Source organism: Colletotrichum karsti (assembly GCF_011947395.1).
Source record: "Colletotrichum karsti strain CkLH20 chromosome Unknown Scaffold47, whole genome shotgun sequence".
Classification (NCBI taxonomy): Eukaryota; Fungi; Ascomycota; class Sordariomycetes; order Glomerellales; family Glomerellaceae; genus Colletotrichum; species Colletotrichum karsti.
Window position 1 is genome coordinate 126,863 of NW_024065947.1, and position 20,897 is coordinate 147,759.

The 20,897-nt window shown below is 55.2% G+C and overlaps 8 protein-coding genes across 8 annotated transcripts; 3 read left to right on the forward strand and 5 right to left on the reverse strand.

The window, feature by feature from the left end:
* Window positions 1–423: 423 nt before the first annotated feature.
* On the forward strand, window positions 424–1,973 carry CkaCkLH20_11323 (acetylornithine aminotransferase; the record flags this gene model as incomplete). The annotated part of the gene is made up of 3 exons (XM_038894037.1): window positions 424–567; window positions 631–870; window positions 945–1,973. The coding sequence occupies 3 exons, from the start codon at window positions 424–426 to the stop codon at window positions 1,971–1,973; spliced, it is 1,413 nt and encodes a 470-aa protein (XP_038740615.1).
* Window positions 1,974–2,314: 341 nt separating this feature from the next.
* On the reverse strand, window positions 2,315–5,925 carry CkaCkLH20_11324 (uncharacterized protein; the record flags this gene model as incomplete). Its single annotated transcript, XM_038894038.1, has 10 exons — window positions 2,315–2,369; window positions 2,426–2,851; window positions 2,915–3,052; window positions 4,486–4,905; window positions 5,012–5,149; window positions 5,214–5,251; window positions 5,323–5,477; window positions 5,528–5,569; window positions 5,621–5,736; window positions 5,789–5,925. The coding sequence occupies 10 exons, from the start codon at window positions 5,923–5,925 to the stop codon at window positions 2,315–2,317; spliced, it is 1,665 nt and encodes a 554-aa protein (XP_038740616.1).
* Window positions 5,926–8,674: 2,749 nt separating this feature from the next.
* On the forward strand, window positions 8,675–9,415 carry CkaCkLH20_11325 (cutinase; the record flags this gene model as incomplete). The annotated part of the gene is made up of 2 exons (XM_038894039.1): window positions 8,675–9,149; window positions 9,219–9,415. The coding sequence occupies 2 exons, from the start codon at window positions 8,675–8,677 to the stop codon at window positions 9,413–9,415; spliced, it is 672 nt and encodes a 223-aa protein (XP_038740617.1).
* Window positions 9,416–10,068: 653 nt separating this feature from the next.
* CkaCkLH20_11326 (uncharacterized protein) lies at window positions 10,069–10,671 on the reverse strand (the record flags this gene model as incomplete). Its single annotated transcript, XM_038894040.1, has 1 exon — window positions 10,069–10,671. One exon carries the CDS (start codon window positions 10,669–10,671, stop codon window positions 10,069–10,071), a length of 603 nt encoding a protein of 200 aa, XP_038740618.1.
* Window positions 10,672–11,055: 384 nt separating this feature from the next.
* On the reverse strand, window positions 11,056–12,273 carry CkaCkLH20_11327 (uncharacterized protein; the record flags this gene model as incomplete). The annotated part of the gene is made up of 3 exons (XM_038894041.1): window positions 11,056–11,251; window positions 11,312–11,921; window positions 12,003–12,273. 3 exons carry the CDS (start codon window positions 12,271–12,273, stop codon window positions 11,056–11,058), a joined length of 1,077 nt encoding a protein of 358 aa, XP_038740619.1.
* An 899-nt stretch (window positions 12,274–13,172) lies between these two features.
* CkaCkLH20_11328 (uncharacterized protein) lies at window positions 13,173–16,210 on the reverse strand (the record flags this gene model as incomplete). The annotated part of the gene is made up of 2 exons (XM_038894042.1): window positions 13,173–15,841; window positions 15,898–16,210. 2 exons carry the CDS (start codon window positions 16,208–16,210, stop codon window positions 13,173–13,175), a joined length of 2,982 nt encoding a protein of 993 aa, XP_038740620.1.
* An 849-nt stretch (window positions 16,211–17,059) lies between these two features.
* Window positions 17,060–18,334, reverse strand: CkaCkLH20_11329 (uncharacterized protein; the record flags this gene model as incomplete). The annotated part of the gene is made up of 2 exons (XM_038894043.1): window positions 17,060–17,659; window positions 17,717–18,334. The coding sequence occupies 2 exons, from the start codon at window positions 18,332–18,334 to the stop codon at window positions 17,060–17,062; spliced, it is 1,218 nt and encodes a 405-aa protein (XP_038740621.1).
* Window positions 18,335–19,114: 780 nt separating this feature from the next.
* On the forward strand, window positions 19,115–20,897 carry CkaCkLH20_11330 (eukaryotic translation initiation factor subunit; the record flags this gene model as incomplete). Its single annotated transcript, XM_038894044.1, has 3 exons — window positions 19,115–19,295; window positions 19,377–20,720; window positions 20,773–20,897. The coding sequence occupies 3 exons, from the start codon at window positions 19,115–19,117 to the stop codon at window positions 20,895–20,897; spliced, it is 1,650 nt and encodes a 549-aa protein (XP_038740622.1).

The following is a 20,897-nucleotide window of genomic DNA, read 5'->3' on the forward strand; positions in this document are numbered from 1 at the left end:
TTCGTACTTTGCTAGACTTCATGTAGCTCATGGCCAGATCACGTTCTGAATTACCATGAGCTCAACTGCAATCTCAAAAGTCAAAAGAGAATGTCAACAGAACTCACACAGAGCCCTCGATATTGGTGGATGCCACGAGATGATATGAGTGACGTTCCAGGATATGCTGGCGAAAGTGAGGGTCATCCGAAATGTGATGGCTGGGCCCGAGATCGGAGGCGGCCCCGGCGTCAAGCTACGTACCTCCGGTCCGAGTGGAGCTGCCCCTCCAAACACCGGGACGCTATGGCCTTATCGATAAGACAATTGACGAGTCACCCTCCGTCAATCCATGCGCGAACGGCCCAAATTTTACCATTGATCTTCTCCTTCTTCACCACCTTTCTTTACTCCGGTGCCTCGTTTGCCCTTGACGATATCAAAATGGCGTTCCGTGCTCCTTTGCGACTTCAATTGACCAAGTGTCAGCCGCTGCTGGCCGTCTCTTCTCGTTTCCACGCCCGTGCGCTGTCTTCTGCGACAGCCGCTGCCTCCAGTCTTCCCGAGGACGTCAAGACCAACATCAACGTGAGTCGTTGTTCGACGAGATCGTGAGCTATTTTGTGAACTCTTTCTTACCGGTTGATATAGAAGGAAGCCTCCGTACCGAACCCCGATCCCACCGAAGACTCCCCGAGCGCTACTCTCGTTCGCGAACATGCGCCTTACATGGTGGCCACCTATGCCCGCCCGCCGCCGGTATTCGTGAAGGGCCAAGGCTCTCTTCTCTGGGATATCGAGAACAGGCAATACCTCGACTTCACCGCTGGTATCGCCGTCAACGCCTTGGGCCACTGCGATACCGAGATCACGAAGCTCATGACCGAGCAGGTGCGTAGTAACTCCGAGAGGCGGCCGCTGTTGAGTCATTTTGCGCAGTCACTAACAGGCTTGCCCACAAACAGGGTAGCACTCTCATGCATGCGTCGAACTTGTACTACAACCCCTGGACCGGCGCCCTCTCCAAGCTCCTGGTCGAGAAGACCCTCGAGGCCGGCGCCATGCACGACGCCAACTCGGTCTTCATCTGCAACTCCGGCTCCGAGGCCAACGAGGCCGCCATCAAGTTCGCCCGCAAGGCGGCCAAGGTCAGCCAACCCTCGGGCGACAAGTTCGAAGTCGTCTCTTTCAACAATGCCTTCCACGGCCGTACCATGGGCAGCTTGTCTGCCACGCATAACCCCAAGTACCAGGAGCCCTTTGCGCCGATGCTGCCCGGTTTTAAGCTCGGCAAGTTCAACGACATCTCCGCCATCAACGAGACCGTCACCGAGAAGACCTGCGGAGTCATCGTCGAGCCGATCCAGGGCGAGGGCGGAGTCACCCCTGCCACCGACGAGTTCCTGATTGCTCTGGCCAAGCGCTGCCGCGAGGTCGGCGCCGTCTTGATCTACGACGAGATTCAGTGCGGTCTCTCCCGCACCGGTACCTTCTGGGCGCACACCCACCTGCCCAAGGAGGCCCACCCCGACATCATCACCACCGCCAAGGCTCTCGGCAACGGCTTCCCTATCGGCGCTACCATCGTCAACCAGAACGTCTCCGAGAAGATCAAGGTCGGCGATCACGGCACCACCTTCGGCGGTAACCCCCTTGCTTGCCGCCTGGCCCACAACATCGTCTCCCGTCTTGCCGACCCCGGCCTGCAGAAGGCCGTCTCCGCTAAGGCCGCCACCTTCAAGACCCGCTTCGATTCTCTTCGCCAGCGCTTCCCGGATCTCATCAAGGAGGTCCGCGGTCGCGGTCTCATCCTGGGTCTCCAGCTCACCCAGGATCCTACCCCGATCGTCAAGGCGGCCCGCGAGCGCGGTCTCCTGATCATCACTGCCGGCACCAACACCCTGCGTTTCGTCCCTCCTCTGACCATCACCGAGCAGGAGATCCAGCAGGGTCTGGACATCCTCGAGGAGGCTATTGCTGTCACCCGCTCATGAGAGGCATTGTGCAACGAGTTTTGATGTAATTAATCATTTGGCACCGGCGTTCAAAACCTGACGAAACTTAGACGTAGATTCCCTGAACGTGAGCAGCGAAGCGTTCATTTGAGGTGAGAAGCAAGCCGAGGCTAGGTTATCTTGTTTGGCAGTATATAAATATCCCTGGACGAACACAGAGTACCCCTTCCACCTAACATGTACCTCCGCGTGACTACTTTGTTTCCGCATGATGTGAGCCGCAATCCCAAAGGCAAGACTGTGTGAGACAAGCATGCCAGCCATGCCATAAAACCTTCCGGCTAGCCGGCCTTGGTGAAATGCGCACCCCCGACATGAGATCAAGCTTCGGCTTGTTTGTCTTCTTCCAGTGGCTTTCGGCCAACGACACAGCAACTGGATTTTGTCAACGTCAGAAACTGCAAAAGAGCCGAGCAGAGGAAAAAGCTTACGCTGGCCAATACGCATGAATAGCCCGGTTATTGATGTCCTTGCGAACATCGATGAGGAAGACCTCGATTTCCGCGCGGGACCAGTCAAAAGCCCTGGTCAGCGGAGCCAACGAAAGGGCCTCGATTCCGGCTCCAGCCAAAATATTATCGTTCTGCCAGTACCCGAGCTCTTTGTGTGTCCGATCCTTCGGCCAGCCATTTGTGGGCCATTTGAGAGTCGTCACGGTGACATCCTGGAATCCAGCATCGATCATGAGGGCTTTCAGAGTAGCAACGCTGATAAAGGGACGACCCAGCTTCTCCGAAGCGTCATGGATTAGGTTGCACCATTTGTTAAGAGCACTGTCAGTCTTGAGCGTCTCGTCATCCGACTTGGCGAAGATGTCGATCTCTTGGAGCTCAAGGTAACCACCTGGTTCGAGGTTGCTTCCCCATACTGTCAGTCTGCGTATAAGAAGGAAGCACTCGTAAGAGGATTGCTCGACTTACTCATAGCATCTGCGAAGATACACCGACCAATCATCAATACTCGAAGTCATCACCCTGCTGTGGATATATTCAAACGGTCGTGAAAACGTCCACTCTTCTTCAATATCGTCAACTTCAAACTTGACGTTGGGAGGCACACTGAATGACGCTGTCAGCTCCATCAACATATCTGCGACTCATTGGTGGCCAAATACTTACTAGCCCGGCATGATCGGTGACAGGTCGTTCCCTAAGACCTGAAATACAGTTGAGCACAATAATCACCCTGCCAAGAATCGTTCTGTTACCTCCGCTTCTGGATGCTCGTCTCCGAAATTAAGAGCCCAGATACCCGTGCCAGTCCCAACATCTAGGACTCTGCCAACTTTGGCACCCACCTGGCAGGGTGGTGCGACACCCAGTCTGTCATTGAGACTCAACAGCCAGATTTGATGTTGGAGATCTAAGCAGCTCAGTCGACGGCTCTTTCTGCATCAACGAGGATCTTACCAAGCCTGTCTTTTTCCTGTTCGTCATTTGGGTAGCTGTATTCTGATAATTCAATGTAAGTAAACGCGGCTTGTGCGAATATGGCTGCTACAAAGACTGGACTTACTGCCATCCTTGTAACGGTGATAGGTTCTCCCGTTCTCCAGTCGGTAGTCGCGGAGGCTGTTCCGTAGACTCGTGCTCGACGAGGCAAGACTCTGTTTCCTCATTCATCAACGACGCAGTTCTCGCCAAGGAAGAAGGGGCTTGGCCATACGCTTCCGATGACGGAACGGTCATCATCTGTCTCCTGGGAAGATAGTTAGGATATTTGAAAGTCATCTCAGCCCATGACCAAGCACAACAGAACTTAATTACCTCATCAACCACGAGTAGAGCAGCGGGCATATCTTGAGACATGGTGGCGGGCTTAGGTGAATCGCAAAATCAAGGTGGAAAGATAGCACTGAAACTCTCTGAGAATGAACAGAAAGACAACCCAAAAGCCAGAGGAGAAAAGAGCGCGGGGTAATATATACCTGGCTTTCGGAGGCGGACACCATTTCCGACCATTCTTCTTGGTCCACAGTTCCAACATGCACCAACATGCATAGAGACGCCCGCGTGAAGTCTTGGCTTTCGAGGCTGTACTTACATGGAGCAGAAACTTATGGAGCTGAAGTACCGGGGTCTGAGAAGTGCATGCGGTTGAAGTCCCTTCAGGAAACAGTACCCGTTCTCTGTGGGGTCCCCGTCACGACGGCATACTGTGATGGCTTGCAGTCATTACGCTCTCGCCGAAATGTCCTCATCAAATTTAAATCATGGTCACGCTAAGACTACTCAGCCATAATACCACGGTGAAAACCTTACGTATTTAGAATATTAGGAATAGTGGACTATGTGTCCATTCACGTTTTCGTGACTCTTAACTGATTTCATACGCCACAGACCACTTTCTCAATTTTGATCACGAGCCACTTCATTGTCCTGTCAAGCTTTAGCTGTCGCTTGGCTCGTCTTTTGCGGTTTACGACCAACGATACAGTACCTGACACCTAGTTAGTGTATGTGTATTTATAATAACCACAATTCGCACTTACATCGGCCAATACGCATGGATAGCTCTGTTGTTGACATCCTTGCGGACATTCATGAGCAGCACGTTCACCTCAGCAGGTGTCCACTCCAATGCGCGCGTCAAGGGCGCCATGGTAAACCCCTCAAGGCCCTCGAGCACTTGTTCGTTGTTCCAGATACCAAGCTCTTTGAATTTGGTGTCCCTGGGCCAGGAATTGGAGGGCCATTTGTAGACGTCCATCTTCACGTCTTCGAAGCCAGCCTCGACCATGTAATTCCGGATGGTAGACATCTGGACGTAGGGACGGCCGAATTTGACCGAGGATTCATAAAGAAGATTGGCCCACTTCAGAAAGTCGCTTTCTGGCTTGAGGGTGCCGTCGTCTGACTTGGGGAATAGGTCCATTTCCTGTAATTCGAGATAGCCGCCGGGCTCAAGGTTGCTGGAACAAGAGCGAGAGAGGTTAGTCATTGTTCTATGCCATAGAGGAGAAGCAAGTTTATGCCAGCGGCCAGACATTGAAGACTAAGAGGGTAGTGAAGGCTTACTCAAAACATCTCCGCAAGTACAGCGGCCAGTCGCTGATGCTTGATGTCATAAGTCGGCTATGGATATACTCGAAGGGTCGCGACCAGGTCCATTCCTCCTCGATGTCGTCGACTTCAAACTTCACATTAGGAGGCACACTAGAATGCGTGTCAGCATCGCCTTACTGTTAACTTCGATCATGTCTGATCGGAAGTCACTCACTGTCCCGGCATGATGGCAGAGAGGTCATTTCCATAGACCTGCACGACTGTTAGCCATTGAAAGTCTACTGTTCATAACCCGGAAACAAAGTGCCCGAATTGTAGCTTACCTCAGACTCCGGATGCTCGTCGCCGAAATTCATGGCCCATATGCCTGTTCCCGTGCCGACGTCTAAGACACGACCAACGGTACTGTTTTCCTTGCAAGGAGGGGCAACACCAAGCCTATCGTCCAGAGTAAGAAGCCATGTCTGATGAACAAGGTCTGCTCACGGTGTTAGTGAATTTCTTCGTAAGACTTGCATAACGAATTACCCAATCTGTCCTTCTCTCTCGCGTCGTTTGGAAGGTTGTATTCTGACGACTGAGTTAATAGCTATGCGTCATGCCCTGGTGGTGCGGACCTACTGCCATCTTTATACACGTGGTACGTCCGGCCATTTTCTTCGCGGTAATCGCGGAGTGAGCTTCGCAAACTGGTGCTCGATGAAGCAAGACTCTTCAGGTTTCCATGGGCATTAGTGCTGTGGATCAGAGGAGCTATTCCGCGAAAAGAAAATGGAAGTGCTAACTTACGCTTCCAACTTCCGATCGTGCATCGTCAACCTGCCGTAAATCTTAGCTGAAAAGGCTGAAACAGTAACTTCTGAGGTCAATCTTACCTCCTCGTCGACAGCGATCACAACTTCGGGGTTGTGTTGGGGGTGGGCCATGGTGGACGTGTTCCAGTGGTGATACCCGAACGTCGAAGAAAGAGACAACAGTCTCAAAAAACAGCTGGAAAGATGGCAGAGGCGGGGTAAATGAAGGTCTTCGAATTTGGGAAACGGCCATGATCCCCGGCCCCCCCTCTTCTTGGCTTGCAGCTGCAACAGGCACCAACACGCATACACGCGCCCGCGTCGAGGTCCCCGGTGTGGGCATGGAGGGGTTTGCGCGAATCATCATGGAGTTGACTGAAGCAAACAGAAAAGCCTGCATATCTTCGATAAAGATCCTGGCTTGGTGCGATGTTTGATGGTGACAGGTTTACCTGACTTTGATCTTCCACGCCGCACGGCGACAGGGAGGGTCCACAACCCTGCTTCAATATCTGACGACCCGATACCCACGTGGTCAGTCTTGCAAGAGGCTTTCGGATAGCACCGTATTAGCTCATCGCATGGCGATTTTGCTCATAAGAAACTGAGCGTTGAGAAGACTGGACACTTACCTGAACTCCCCATGTAAATAGGTCATGTTTCTTGACCATATATAGTCAAGTTTGTGAATATGAACATCGGAGTCAATGTTTCTGTTCGATGTCGGTCACAGCAACGTCTTAAGTCTTGTGAAAGGCAACCTGTGTGCCAGTTCTGCTTACATCGTCTTCGCGGCAGCAGCAAAACAAGCGAATTACGTTAATTTCTTTGTTATCTTGTGATAAAACTCCATTCTTAGTTTTCTCTCGGGAATATTTGCTGATCATATAGTACGGGAGGAGAAAATGCCATCCAACTGTCATTGATTGCCACTCACAAGATTGACGGCCATATCTAAGCTTTGCCTGGTTTCACACTGACATATTACTAGCTCAACCTAAGTTTAATAGTCAGCCGAGTCGTCTGGCTGAAATTCACTACTTGCTCATGGTATTCTACTCGATACCTCAGAGTTATTGGAGCTTTGGAATCTATCTCGTTTAATGATTAAAGATATCTGTCTCGACTCCTTTGGGATAGAACCGGTGTCTTTCACTTCTAGACTTCCACGAATCACACCAAACTGGATTCACTCTGGTGTGAACGTTGTATGACTAAGATAACTTGAGTTGACTTCAGAACTCATCTTTCGGCTTAAACAACCAAGATCACCTTGAGGCTCGCGCTGTGATATCATAGTCTTTCACGTAACCCATAGCCGATATTGACAGCCGAGTAAACACTCAGAAACATGGGCAGCAAAAGCTACCTGAGTACGTGATCTCGAGATGGTGGATCGACCTGATTAAGCTCCCGTCCCTAGCGCGATACGGGGGCCGATCTTCCGGACGTTTCCCCTTGGCGGCGTGAATCCCGCATGTTTCTTTCAACCTAATTCCGTGGCTCTTTATTCTCGGTGTGACGAAACATTTCTCGGTGACCATCATCTCCATTCACGATTCCCCTGGCTGCTCCCTCGCCCAGACACAGTCAGCACTCTAATTCTCAGCACGTTCTCTCTCTGGTGCAGAGTGGTCTGCCTCTTAGATATGGATCTTAGGTCTGTGAACTTCCTTGAAGTACTACCGGGATGTCATTGCGAGTCACCCATAATAAAACCGAACACGAACTCCATCACCCTTCGCCGAGCCAGCGCATCGGCACCGATATGCCATCACCGCATCTTCCCCGACACAGACTCCGGACACGTCGACGTCAACCCAGTCCCAAGAAACTCGAGATGATCTTGGCAACCGGCCAGACGGAACAACGTCGACAGAAATCGGACAACTTCCAGACCTCCCACGCCAGCCGACTATGCGCGTCAACCTCGCCATCGGGTAACGTACTCTAATGTGCACGCAACAAGATCTTTCCCATCGAGACTCGAGACGACAACCACTCGCCCACAACATCAGACAGCCAACAAAGCGCTGTCAGAGACCTGCCATCTGCCGCAGCGGAGCACTTCCACATTGGTTCACCAGCGCGAAATCTGCACGACCGTCCCATCTTTCCGTCTCCTTCTCCTCCCCGAAGTCTGACCTTTTCAGCCCACCAAAACACACCGCGTGTAACTCTGGCAGGAAAGAAGCTCGGTGGCCTCCCCATCCGCCCTCGCGCACAGCCCGCCCGTTGTTTCGAATTCCTCTCCCATGCAACAGACCAGACCGGCCACACCCATGAAACGGATCCAAACGGTCTCCCCCAATCGCATCCCGTTCCGCGTGTTGATCCGGCCCCGAACGCATCTCGTCAACCTCCAGATCGTCGAGAAGTCCTTCAGCCCGCGCCCAGCAAGGCAGATCAAGCTTCCAGGGGTCCACGTCCCATCGTTGGGTTAAGCTTGCGGGCCCCTGAGTCTCTTTTCGCGCCGGTCGATCACCATGGGAGACCGGGTCCCTGCCCGTCCTGTGTCGGGATCAGGCTGATGTGCTACCGTCCCACGTGAAGTCCCTGCCTTCTGGTCCGCCCTCGTTTCCGCATTGGGATGAGGTTGCGGTACCTGAAGCTGCCCTGGAGCAGCAAGGCATCATACGGGGTAGATTACCGTAGTAAGCGAGGAGGAAAAGAAGCTTAATCTTCCGCGGCGGCCTGAACTTCCGGAGGTGTCCATATCGGTATGTGGAAGGCGTGGGATGCGTGGGAGAAAGATGTTTCTCATGCCCGGTATAAGAATGCTTTGATGTCCACCACCATCTTCTACCCGCCCATTTATCCAAAGTTAACCTAGCCCCGAGTACTTCCTCCATAGTAATAATCACCACACCAAAACCTCACGATGCATCGCACAACAGCAGCAGCCCTCCTCGCCATGCTGGGCACGGCGACGTCCTCCCCCGTCAACATCTCACCGCGCCAGGCCGACTTCTCCGCCAACACGCAGAACGGCCTGCAAGGGGGCCAGTGCGCGAACATGATCGTCGTCTTCGCCCGCGGCACCACGGAGGGCGGCAACGTCGGCACCATCGCGGGCCCGCCCTTCTTCCAGTCCCTGGCGACCCAGGTCGGCGGAAACCTCGCCGTGCAGGGCGTCGAGTACCCGGCCGACATCCCGGGCTTCCTGGCCGGCGGCGACGCCAACGGCTCCCAGGAGATGGCCACCCTCACCCAGCAGGCCATCACCAACTGCCCCAACTCGGCCGTCATCATGTCCGGGTACTCCCAGGGCGGCCAGCTCGTGCACAACGGCGCGGCGATGATGCCGGCGGATATGGTGGCCAAGGTTGCCGGTGTTGTGATCTTCGGTGATCCGCGTAAGTTGCCGTACGAGAGTACATAAACATGCGAGAGAAATATGAGGCTGACTGGTGAATGTGATGTAGTCAACGGTCAGGCCGTCCAGGGCGTCGACGCTTCCAAGACCAAGGTCATCTGCCACAACGGCGACAACATCTGCGAGGGCGGCAACCAGATCCGCCGCGCGCACTTGACCTACGGTAACGATGCCGACGAGGCCGCCCAGTTCGCCGCCTCAATGATGGCGGCTGCCGCGCCCGCTGCTCCCCCTGCCGGCGCGTGAGCATCCGAGCCTTCTCAGAGTTGAACTCGGAGGCTAGTCTGTCGTTTCGGTTCCGTGTGTATGCGTGTGTGTGTGTGTAAATACCTGTGGCAGCTCCTTTAGGCATGAGCGCGTGGGCTGTATGCAATGACGGTCTTGAAGTATTGTTTGTATGTAATGATGGAGTGGAGAGCGGGCGGCTGCGTTTCTCACTTTTCCCCTCATAAGCATAGCTTAGCATTTTGCTGCCGTAGTTGTACATAAAGTCTAGACCATATAAGACTGTTCACGATTCCAGCTGCATGATCCGCTGAGACTGTACCCTTTCGAGCGGCGTGGATAGTTGACACTAGGGCCGAGTGAGGTTAAGTGGTGAAATGATGGCGATGTCGGATAGAACGTCCCCAGAGAGGTTGACCTGTGGAATCAAATCAGTGACTTTGAGATATTTCACGGTGATCTGGACCACACCTACGAAGCCTGCGTATGGGAAAACCCGGCATGATCTGGCATCGAACAGATCTGGCGTCGCCAAACCCCAAGCGTCGCGTCTCTCCGAACGAGGCTCGCGATGCGTCCCATCTATCCGACCGAAACCCGAGACCGTCGCTATCGGCAATCTCGTCGGGCACTCGGCGAACACCTCTCTCATCAAAGAGACATCGTCAACACGCTCACTTCCCCGGCACCCGCAAAACAGCAACACACTCCCACGCCCGTCCCCCAACCTCCTCCATCCTCTGCTCACTCCAGACCTCGACCTCCCCCTTCCCCTCAAAAGCAGCCCCGAACTCATCCCAGTCCATCCTCGGACCGACATACACAACCGTCTCCGGCCCGCCGCCGGCGGCGGTCAACGTCGCCATGTACGCCCTCACCAAGGCCACCTGCTTGGGATACACAAACACCCAGGCCCCGGCCTCCTTCGCGAGCGGCTCCAGCGCCCACGTGCCCGCGACGGTGCGGTGAGGCGCGTGGTACTTGTTCGGGCTGGGCGCGACCTCGACGCTGACGAGGTTGAGCGGGGGAGGGGGCAGGGCTTGGAGGAGGGCCTCGACGAGGCCGGTGCCGCTGCCTATGGAGAGGACGAGGGCGGGCGCTGGCGGGAGACAGGCGTGGATGGCGGCGAGGAGGGGGGTTGAGAGGCTTAGACAGGAGTCTGGGATTGTTTGGGGTGAGTTGGTGAGTTGTGGGAGGGGAGGCGGATTGAAGGGCGTGCAGGTCGCTGACTCCTCGTCATCTGGGAATGTTTCGTCAAACCCCGCTGAATTGTTCATTGTATCGGATGAAATTTGTCGTATGGAGATAGTCGAGATGGAATTTTGGCGTTCGTAATGACATGCTGAAAATTCAATCGCGACGAATGAATGGTCGAAGTGTCCCCACAACATATTATGACGGAAGCCTCTCCCTCACGAAATAAGCAGCAGCAGCAGCAGCAGCAGCATTGTCACCATGCCCGCATAACATACTTGAAACGAAGTCATGTTGGATCAAAGAGTACGTTGTTAGACAAACCAGCTAATGCTACAATCCAAGGACCAAACCGGCCCAACTCCAAGTCGCGACCTCGCGGAACCATGCACCCAAACCAAGGGTCGAGCCCAGTTTACACCGTAAATATACACACAACGTTCTCCTCCTGCTTCACATAAATGCGTCTAGACGGCGCTGTAACCGCCACGGCTACCGCTTCCGTTCACCGTGGTGAGCACGCTACGAGTCCAGTCCTTCACCAGGTACGGAATATCTCTAATGGTATCGCCGTGAGGAAGAAGGTCCCAGCCGCGAGCGCCGTAACGGTTGTAGTTAAGCCAGGAGCCGAAGATAAGGTAGGCGGCAATGCCGAGGAACGCCCTGCAAAAAAAGCGTTAGCAAGATCACGAGTCGATCGCGGTGAAGAATGTCAAGACTTACAAGACGACAAACCAAGTGAAGAAGCCCCAGTGGCTGCTGGTGTCACCGTTTCCAGGATCACTAGGATCCTTAGGATCCGCGGGCTTGCCAAACGCATCCTCGCAGGCGTACTTGGTGTGCCAGGTCATCCTGAGGACATCGATGTCTCCCTTCTCAGAAGGACCGTAGCTGTTCCAGAGCAGCGCGGGCGGGGTATCGGGCTTCACGATCTGCTTCTCGTCAGGCGAGGGCCCGTCGTCCCCATCCTTGTCGCCGTCCTTGTCATCCTTCTCGTCACGCGCGCGAAGGACTGACGAGCCGTCGTACTCGTCCTCGGCCTTGACCTCGCCCTCGAGGCCCGTCTTCTCGCGGTCGCAGATAAACTCGATGATCGCCTGCTGGTTCCTACCGCTCTTGCTCAGCGGGTACGAGCCGCCGTTCAGGATGAGTCTGACGCCCTCCTTCTTCGCGTCCGAGTTGGAGTTGCTGGACTTGAGGCGCTCGATCTTGGCGTCGAGGGGCTTGCCGCCGCGGTCCTGGAGGTCGCCGGAAATGGGTATCACCTTCTCAACTTCGTCCTTTTCCTTTTCGTTGTCGTTGCCCGGATGGACGGTGCGCTGGATCGCACAGACTGGATTTTTCCCGCCATGTTAGTAATCGAGTCAGTTGCCTTGAAAGGGAGTAAACGCAAAGAACGCAAAGCGCGCAGTACCTCTCGTGCCATTGGGGCATTGCTCCTCCTTCTTGACGTCGCTCTTGCGCTTCAAGGGCTGGCAGATGTCGACCGTGTAGGATGTGTTCGTAAACGTGGGAGGGTGCCACTGGCTGGTCACGACGCTGTGAGGGCCTCCGAGTGGTTTGAGGTTGAAGTCAACGCCGTCGACGCGGATATGTTCGCAGTTGAGCGCTGCTGCCGACACCGCGGCCGGTGCGGCAAAAAGGAGGCCGAGCAGGAATGCCGCGTCCGGTCGAGATAGATGCATCACGGGATGGCTGGCCGAGTTGCTTTGGTTGAAGCTTGGATGGATGATCGATCGACGGCGCTTCGTGGTCGGATCGACCGTATGAGAGAAACGGCGCGAAGGGACTGTGCTGCTTAAAAGAATCGAAGACTTGAGAAGGAGACGGAGAAGAAGAAGCGACTACTACCAGCAATGAGTGTATTTCGACAGGCAGCTGGTGGAAGCTTGGTGGTCACGCTGGTTGAAGATCGGGAGCACTGGAGCAATGACAATGGACGAGTGACCGGCACCTTCCACATCGGACTGCTGGGCTAGCTGGCCGTTTGCCTGTTTCCTTAGCGGCAATTAGCTTGTTGCATCATCGGGGGCAGCGTCATGCCGGAGTTTAGGCGAAGCACGTGACAGCATGCGAAGGCTGGCTTACTAATGCAACAGCTTGCTCAACACCACATCCAGAATCGCGATTCTAGTCTCAACCATGGCCAAGCACGTCGGTATTGAATTTGATGAGACTAATGCCAATAAGGTAGTTGTTTCATTCAAGAACTAATCATCGAATCACAATCACCATGAATAACTTCGCTCTAATGACTTATCTGATGCATTCAGCGACATATTATATCGCCTTGAAGAGCCACGAACCGCTCTGATGTATGCGCCATTCCGTTTCCCTCCCGAATCCCTTGGATAAAAGCAGCCGTCCGTCCCTAACCGCACCTTGAAGGGTAAGGTAGATAGATGCGCCTTCATAGGGGTATATAAGACCATGCAAGATAAAACGATTCCTTTCGTCATCCCCAAGACGCCGAAATAAAAAGACGCTCTCACCCCGGCTGTCCTCATTCATCCCGAGTCCAATTCGGACACCACTCGTTCGGCCCCCCGAAAACATGTGAGCAACTGTATGGCCAGGTGATGGCCTACATGCCGTGGGGACCCATCATGCCGCCCATGCCTTGCATTTGTTGATGCTGGTGCTGCTGCTGCTGGGCCTGTTGCTGTTGCATCATGACCTGCTGCGCTCTACGCTGCGCAAGGACGGCTTGGATCTGCTGCTTAGCCTGAACCATGCAGTCTCGCTTGAACGTGTCCATCTGTTCGGGCGGGATATTCTCCACGTTTCCTCCCCATTTTGCAGCGAGGCTGGCGATTTGCTTGTTATACAACGCCATCCCCTGCATCTTAACCTGGGCCGTCAGCGCTGAGCTGTTGTTCACGGCTTGCTGCTGTTGCATCTGCATCATAGCCTGCTGCATGTTCATCCCGCCGTGGCCGCCGTTCATCATATTCTGACCGCCGCCGCCGCCCATTTGGCGCTGCATCGGGTTACCCATCTGCGCCATTTGTGCCTGCAACTGAGCCTGCATCTGCGGTGACATCTGGCCTCCGCCCATTTGGGAGCCTCCCATCCTATGAAGTTGTTGAGCATACTGTGCGGCCAGCTGTTGCGTCATCATTTGGTTCATGTTTCCACGCTGCTGGTTATGCTGCTGGTGCTGCTGCTGGTGCTGCTGTTGCTGTTGTTGTTGCTGCTGCTGCTGATGTTGCTGCATGACCATCCTTTGGTGCATTTGCTGCTGCATGAACTGCTGCTGCTGCTGTGTCATCTGTTGGCCGTTCATGTTTCCATTCATCATGCCCATGCCGCTCTGCATGGCCGCTTGTAGCTGCTGCTGCTGGATTGCGCGTTGCTGCTGAGCGAGCTGTGCCGCAGCCATGCTAGGGTTTTGCATCTGCTGTGGCATGGACACAGGAGTGCCCATGTTCATCATGTGCTGTCCCATTTGAGAGTTGGTCGCCATCATATTAGGAGGAGGGCTGGCCTGTCCCATACGAGGCGTGGCAGCGACGGCAGGGCGGGGCACTGGGGTTGCCTGCATACTCGGGGTTCCTTGAGGCATGCGAGGCGTACCGGCGGGATGACTCTGCTGACTGGCACGGGCAGACATGCTATGGGACATGGGAACACCTCCAACGTTAGGGGGATGCCCTTGGACCGCCGACGGGGGCCTTGGTGGACTGTTGGCCATGTTCGAGTTGGACTGTTGCATTGCCACAGCTCCCGGCATCGGGGAGGACATGCTGTGAGGCGTGCCTTGTCGGACGACAGGCGAAGACACCGTCGGCTGCGAGACTTGAGTGAACCTAGCTTGGGTCTGAGCAGGAATGCCACTTGCCACAGCGCCTGTGCTGCCATTAGGCATAGGCGTAGGCGCTTGCTGGGCTTGAGGCATATTACCCGCCGCGTGCTGGTTGTTCTGGGCCTGGTTTGCCGCGGCTTGCTGCGCCAAGACCCGTCTTTGTTGTTCCCGTTGCTGCTGTTCGTGGCGCGCCTTGAGCTCTTGGGCCATGGCCTGCTCGCGACGTAGCTTCTCTTCCTCGGCTTGGCGTTGTGCTGCAATGGCCGCCTGTTGGTCCTGCATCTGCTTCTGCTTCTGCAACTGGAGCTTGCGTTCGTTGGCAGCCGCCTCGGCCTTCTCTGCCTCCTTCTTCTGCTCGTACTCTCTCTTAATGTCTGCAATAACCTTGAACCGCTCGAATCTTGGCTCAAAGGTAGAAACAACGGCCGGGCCTTCTTTGTCGGCCCCGTTGGCTCCGCTTTGTGCTCCGCCGACAGCGGAAGCAAGGCGATCGTCCAGGATGAGCATATATTTCTCCTGATCCGCCGCGGCTGCTTCGTCGGCCTCCATCTCGGCCACTGTCCTTTTCCTGGTCTTTGGTTGAGGGGGAGGGTCGGAGTGCTTCGGGTGAGCCAAGGCATCGAGAAGGCCGATGGTTTCTTCTGCGTTTTTCGTTGGCTCCAAAAACAGAGGAGCATTGGTTGCGAGTAGAATTTGCGATTCGGCAAGGTAGATATTGCTGGCATCCAACTCCATACGCTCGCGCTTTGGCTTCTTGGCGGGAGGGGGCATGCTCCCTGCTGTAGGCGTCGGCGGGACCATGCTGATGGGTGTTGATGGAGGCACAGTTCCGTCAATACTGCCGCGACCGTCGGTTACGCCACGCGGCGTCATGGTTTTGAGTAGGAGGTCTGCTTGCAAGCTCTCCGGAGTAGGGTGGAGAACAACGGTGAAGATCTTGGGCTTTGAAGGGGTTTTGCTCTTTTGACCGTCGCCAGGCAGACTTGGTGCTGGCATGCTTTCTTTGTCCTTCTGTTCTGCAGTCTTCGGTTTGACATCCTCCTGGTCCGCGAGAGAGGGTTCTGGATGAGTGCCGAGCGACTCTTTCGGATATGGGACATATGGTGAGGGCACAATGTAAGGATTGTGATTGTGTATTGACGAAGGCACGACCTTGCTGGATGCGGATGTCGGGCGGGCCACGTCCTTGACCTGGGCAACTGACTTGTGATCGTGTACCTGTACGATCAGGCAGCCTTCGTAGAAGGACACTCCGCCTTGTGTGAAGTACTCGATCAGGTCGTGTGGAACGGTGCGAGATCGCAAGTGCTCGAGGAAAATCCTCATCGGCGAGCTGTATTGAAACATGCCGTCTTGTTGATCGAACCGGAAATGTGTTGGGTGAAAGTGTACGACCAGGGACGGGGCATGGCCGGCATACTTTTTCAAGATGTATTCGTCCGTGACAACTGTCGCAATGTTAGCATCACCGGATCAAGAAACTGCAGGTCGAGGAACAACGCACTATATGGTGGCGGCTCAACGGCCTGCGCCGCGGCCAGGTCAGCGGCGAGCGATGCGGATCGCAGGCCAGCGCTGTTCCTAGAATTGCGACCGGCATGTGCGGATGGCTCACGGCGCGTGCGGTTGGCCGGTCGCGCAGACTGGGGGTTCGCGCCATTCATCGTCGCGGAGTTTGGAGGCTTCTTGGTCGACATCGACGGCGATGGTGATGATCGGATGGAGCTTGCTCCGTTCGTCTGGATGCCCGGAGGGACAGGGCGTTTGATTTTGGACGCGACAGCCGGCGGCTGGATCGCCGTCACGACTGGCGCCATATTGCCAGATGGTGCGGCTACCGGGCCAAAGAGTCGCGACTGGTGTTGCTCCGCTGTAGTATGATGCTATCGTGGTATCAGGAAGCGACCATTTGCGGACGAGATGGTGTTTTGCCGATCGCGATGGATGAGGGGAGGTGGTTGATGGATGGATGGACGATTCGTTCGTGGCTCGCGGTTCGCGTTGACAAATCGGGTGACGTCGACGTGGAGAAGGGTGGTTCGGGTCGAGACGCGGTCGCAAGTGGTAAAATTCGGTCTGGAAAGAATTGAATAAAAGCTAAGAATTGAGAAAAGACGCGGAAATGATGCACAGCAGCTCAGATCGATGAGTTCCGAGTGTGTGGGGTTGGGATGTAGTCAGGCTTCCGTGGTAGAGGCTCCAAAGACGAACCGCCGCATCTCCGAGACGGGGGGCGCAAGCGTGGAGGGAGCTGGAGGCAGGTCGCAGCTTGGCCAGAGCCTCAGGCAAAACCCCGGATGTAGACCCACTGTCTACGCACGGTGTCCACACGGCCCGATAATCCGGAGAACCTTGAGCTATCCGACTTGGATGTTATGGATTTCTATTAAACATGAATGTAGCGAGTAAAATAAATTGAAAATCAATGTCACAAATCAAGTTTAACTGATCGATTTTCTTCCAGAGATGTCCCGTGTTAGCAGCAGCAAAATGTACGTCGCTGCAGCAGCAATAGATTACCTATCTCATGATAACGTCACATGATATCCTGGTATATGCCAAACCAAAGAAATACACACAATCCGGTCCCTTCCTAGCTTCCGCTTCCCATCATCCGGCCCATCATTCCGCGTAAAGGCCTCTTTTTTGTACGTTGGAGGCAATATTTACTCCCGTCCCTGGACACGGCGGGCCCAGTCATCGTGGACCCGCATTCCGTCAACAACCACGACGCCCCGGCCCCGGCCAACCCGGTCTGGACGCTGCCACCACTTCTCCTCCGGTCTCTCTGCTTCCGATTCGCTGTCGGCGAGCCCACCGTGACCGTTGTCCGCACCCACAACCAAGATGATGTCGTGTCGCAACCACGTCTGCAGGTTGGAGACCATGTTGCCGTTGTCTCCGGCCAAGGATTCCTGGAGATATACAATCTCAGGCTGCAGGTGACGCAAGATGTGGGTGTGGCCATTGGCTGTAGTGAATGGTAAGACCATAGTCTCCTTCTCGACCAATGCCAACGCCTGAGAGTAGATGGCGTTGAACACGGGGTTCGCGGACGACGCGTTCATGAGGGGGCTCTTGGCCGGCTCATCACTGGGAGTTTGGGCTTGGTGGTGCTCAATGTTAGAGAAGGACGAGCTCAGCGAAGGTGGCGGTCGGTTACTCGTAGATTCACCCGCAGTCTCCTTAAGACCAGGGGCGTAGATCAAGACAAAGAGCTTGATGCTGGAGAAATCAGTGTAGCGCGGGATGTGCGACAGAATGGACTGTTGCGGGTCAGCTGCTGTACAATCGCAATAGGTATAACGGGTTCAGTAACTTACGGCATGCTCGTGGAATCCATCATCGTCGAAATCGTCGCCATGGCTGTCAGCGGAAACGACAATGGCTACCGTCTTCCTGCGCTTGTTCGGGTCTCGCGGTGCTGAAGAACGCTCCTTGCGCGCGTCTGCTTCCTCGGACCAGGTCTCGTGGTCGGCATACGCGTTCTTGTCCTCCTCCCGGATGGCCGCCAGTGCTCGACCTGCAACTGCGCCGGCCGCGGCAACGCCCGCCGTCACCGTCTTGCCGGCAGACTCGAAGAACTGCTGAGGACTGGGAGTGCGCCTCAATGCGCCCGACATGCGCGCTCCCCAGGTTTCCGCACCGCCGTCCGCGCCGCCATCTCGGGAAATATCAGCGGTGCCGTAAGTCTCCGTTCCAACGTTGCTAGGTGGTGGCTTGGGGCCTCTAGACGATCCGTAGGCTGCGTTCTCGCCGTAGTCGGCAGTATTGTAGTCGAGGTCGGCGAGGGGGTCGGTCTCGGGAGTCTCGTCTTCATCCTTGCGCTGGCTCCAGACCCAAGCTGCAAGGCCGACCGTCGCGACAGTGACGGTAACAGCGAGCGGCACCCAATGGCTCCATACCCCGCGCCTTCGAGAATGTTGATCGTTCCACGACATTTAGTTTGACGTGACCATTGCACCAGGGCGCCCAGCCCAGGTTGGAGTGATTGGTGTGGGATTCGACGACGGATCTGGAGCTATTCGGCGCTTGCGAGCAAGCGATTCAATCGAGTTTGAGCCGGGAAATTCGCCAATTCGTCTAGGTATCGCTCGCAGTTGATGTCGGAAAAATGATGGTGTCAAAAGACAGAAAGTCGCAATGAGGTGGTGGGCTGGGAATCACCCACTGGTCGCGAACTGCTCGGGTGGCTGGTCTTTTGGGGGGCGCATCAACATGGGACGGGGGATGAGATGGGGATGACAAGGAGCTAAGGCCCCAGGGGATCCCGAGGTTGACCGTGGCTGCCGGCTGCCATTGGTTGCCGGGTCAAAAACAAGGAAGCTGACGGACCTGACTGGACCTGCCGGGGTATGTGAGCTGCACCCGTGAACTGGCCCGGCGCCTGGCTGGGAACCGTCTCCGGGCCGAGGTTGAGCCGGAATCACGTGCAGATACCTACCATGACGCGCCGGATTTGGAAGTGGGTCCGACGACGTCCAGAGTCGCATTTTTGGACGATGACTCCTTCCAGCGGGCATTCAGTTATCAGAAAAGAGTCACTGAGTCGGCCTTGGGATGCACCGCTCAAACAACACCAATATTAGCCGCAGCCTCACTCAATTTCTCCTCTTGTGCTAGCGCACGTTTTAGGGTCTCTCACATACCAATTTCTATCCTCGGAACGTCCTCCGACAACATCCCGACGCAAACAAAACACCCCACCATCGCATCTCAAGATGCCCCACGCTGTGTCGATGCCCTCACCAGGGCTTCAGGCCTTGGTCCTCTGCGGCCCTGGCTCCTCGTTCCCGACGTTCACGTCTAACCCCGACGAAAATCCGAAGGCGTTGCTGCCAATTGCCAATCGACCTATGGTTTGGTACCCTATCGACTTTTGCTATCGTATGGGAATTACGAGTGAGTTGCTGGTTTGAGCACCATCTCAGCCTTACCCCGCCATGACCTCTCGTCTGCGCACGCAAGGCTGACCCCTTCTAGATATCACTCTCATCTGCCCGGCATCTGCCGAGCAAGCCATCACTACCGCCCTGAACACCAACCCTCACCTGACAGCACTTCCCCTGCCTAGACCAGACATCCTTGCGCCCAAGGACCTTGACCAAACCACAGGCACGGCGGATATCCTGCGTCTTCCCGAGGTCAAGACGCTTGTTACGTCGGACTTTGTCGTCCTGCCATGTGACCTCATCTGCGAAATCGCCGGCGAGAAGTTGCTGCAGGCATGGATGGTCAAGGGTGCTAGCATGTCGAATCTCCTCGACGCACCCAAGTTCTCTAACGGCAACACAAGCCCTTTCAGCGGTGGCTTGGGAGTTTTCTACGAGACGAAGACCGCCCTCGCCGTGAAGAAGGAGGAGACCGACTTCGTCGCAATCACGCCCTCAGCTCCATCCGCCATTGCACCGCCCAAGGGAACTCTGCTGTCCAACCTGTCTAACCTCGTTTACTCTATGCCCACAGATTCCTTGAAGGATCTGACCGAGGAGAAAAAGGGACTTCCAATTCGACACGGCCTCATGAGAAGCCATCCACGTATCAGGATGCTCACTACCCACAGAGACGCCCACCTCTACATCTTCCCGAAATGGATCATGGACTTTGTCGAGAAGAACGAGCTCTTGGAGAACATTGGCGAGGACGTCATTGGTTGGTGGGCGAAGGCCGGTTGGCAGACTGGCCTGGCCGAGAAACTTCACTTGGACGAGGTGTTACGCAAAGACGATGAGAGTGATGACGAGGACTCCATCCAGGAGAGCACAACGTCACCACAAGACGACGACCCTGAGGAGTTTCGTACCACTACCAGTGCGGAGGACAACAAGAACACCGAGACCTCCCAAAACTCTCATGAGAAACTCACTGTGCCCCCCATCATCGCCTACGTACACCCATCAGATGCGGACGCTCCGTTGATCCGTCGCGTCGACACCGCTCAACTCCTCCTGAATGTCTCTTTGCAGCTTGCGAAGCTGCCATCGGTGGAAGAGGCCGGCATCGATGCGGCTTCTCCTTTTGCACACGCCAGGAAGGTGGCATACCCCGAGGGCGTCAAGGGTCGCACCACCATCACCAAGACCGACAGTCTGGTTGCCGAGAACGTCACGGTGGAGGAGAAGGTTGCCATCAAGGAGTCCGTAGTGGGCGCCGGCTGCCAACTCAACGAGGGCGCCAAGCTCTCCCAATGTTTGCTGATGGAGGGAGCTGTCGTTGGCAAGAACTGCAAGCTCACAAGGTGCATTCTTGGAAAGAGATGTGTGATTGGAGATGGATCAGTCTTGACAAATGTCGAGGTTCAGGAGAACCTCCTTGTGGAGGCGAAGAGTGAGTCTACAGCTCCTTGACTTGCTACTATTGATTGCTAACGGACCCGCAGCCGAGGAGAAGGACACAAAGCTCATGAGCTCTGACGGTTTGGAGGCCACCGAGGAAGAGATGCAGGATGTTCTGGACGATATGGACAACGAGGTCATGGCCCAAAATGAGGAGGCAGTGGAATAG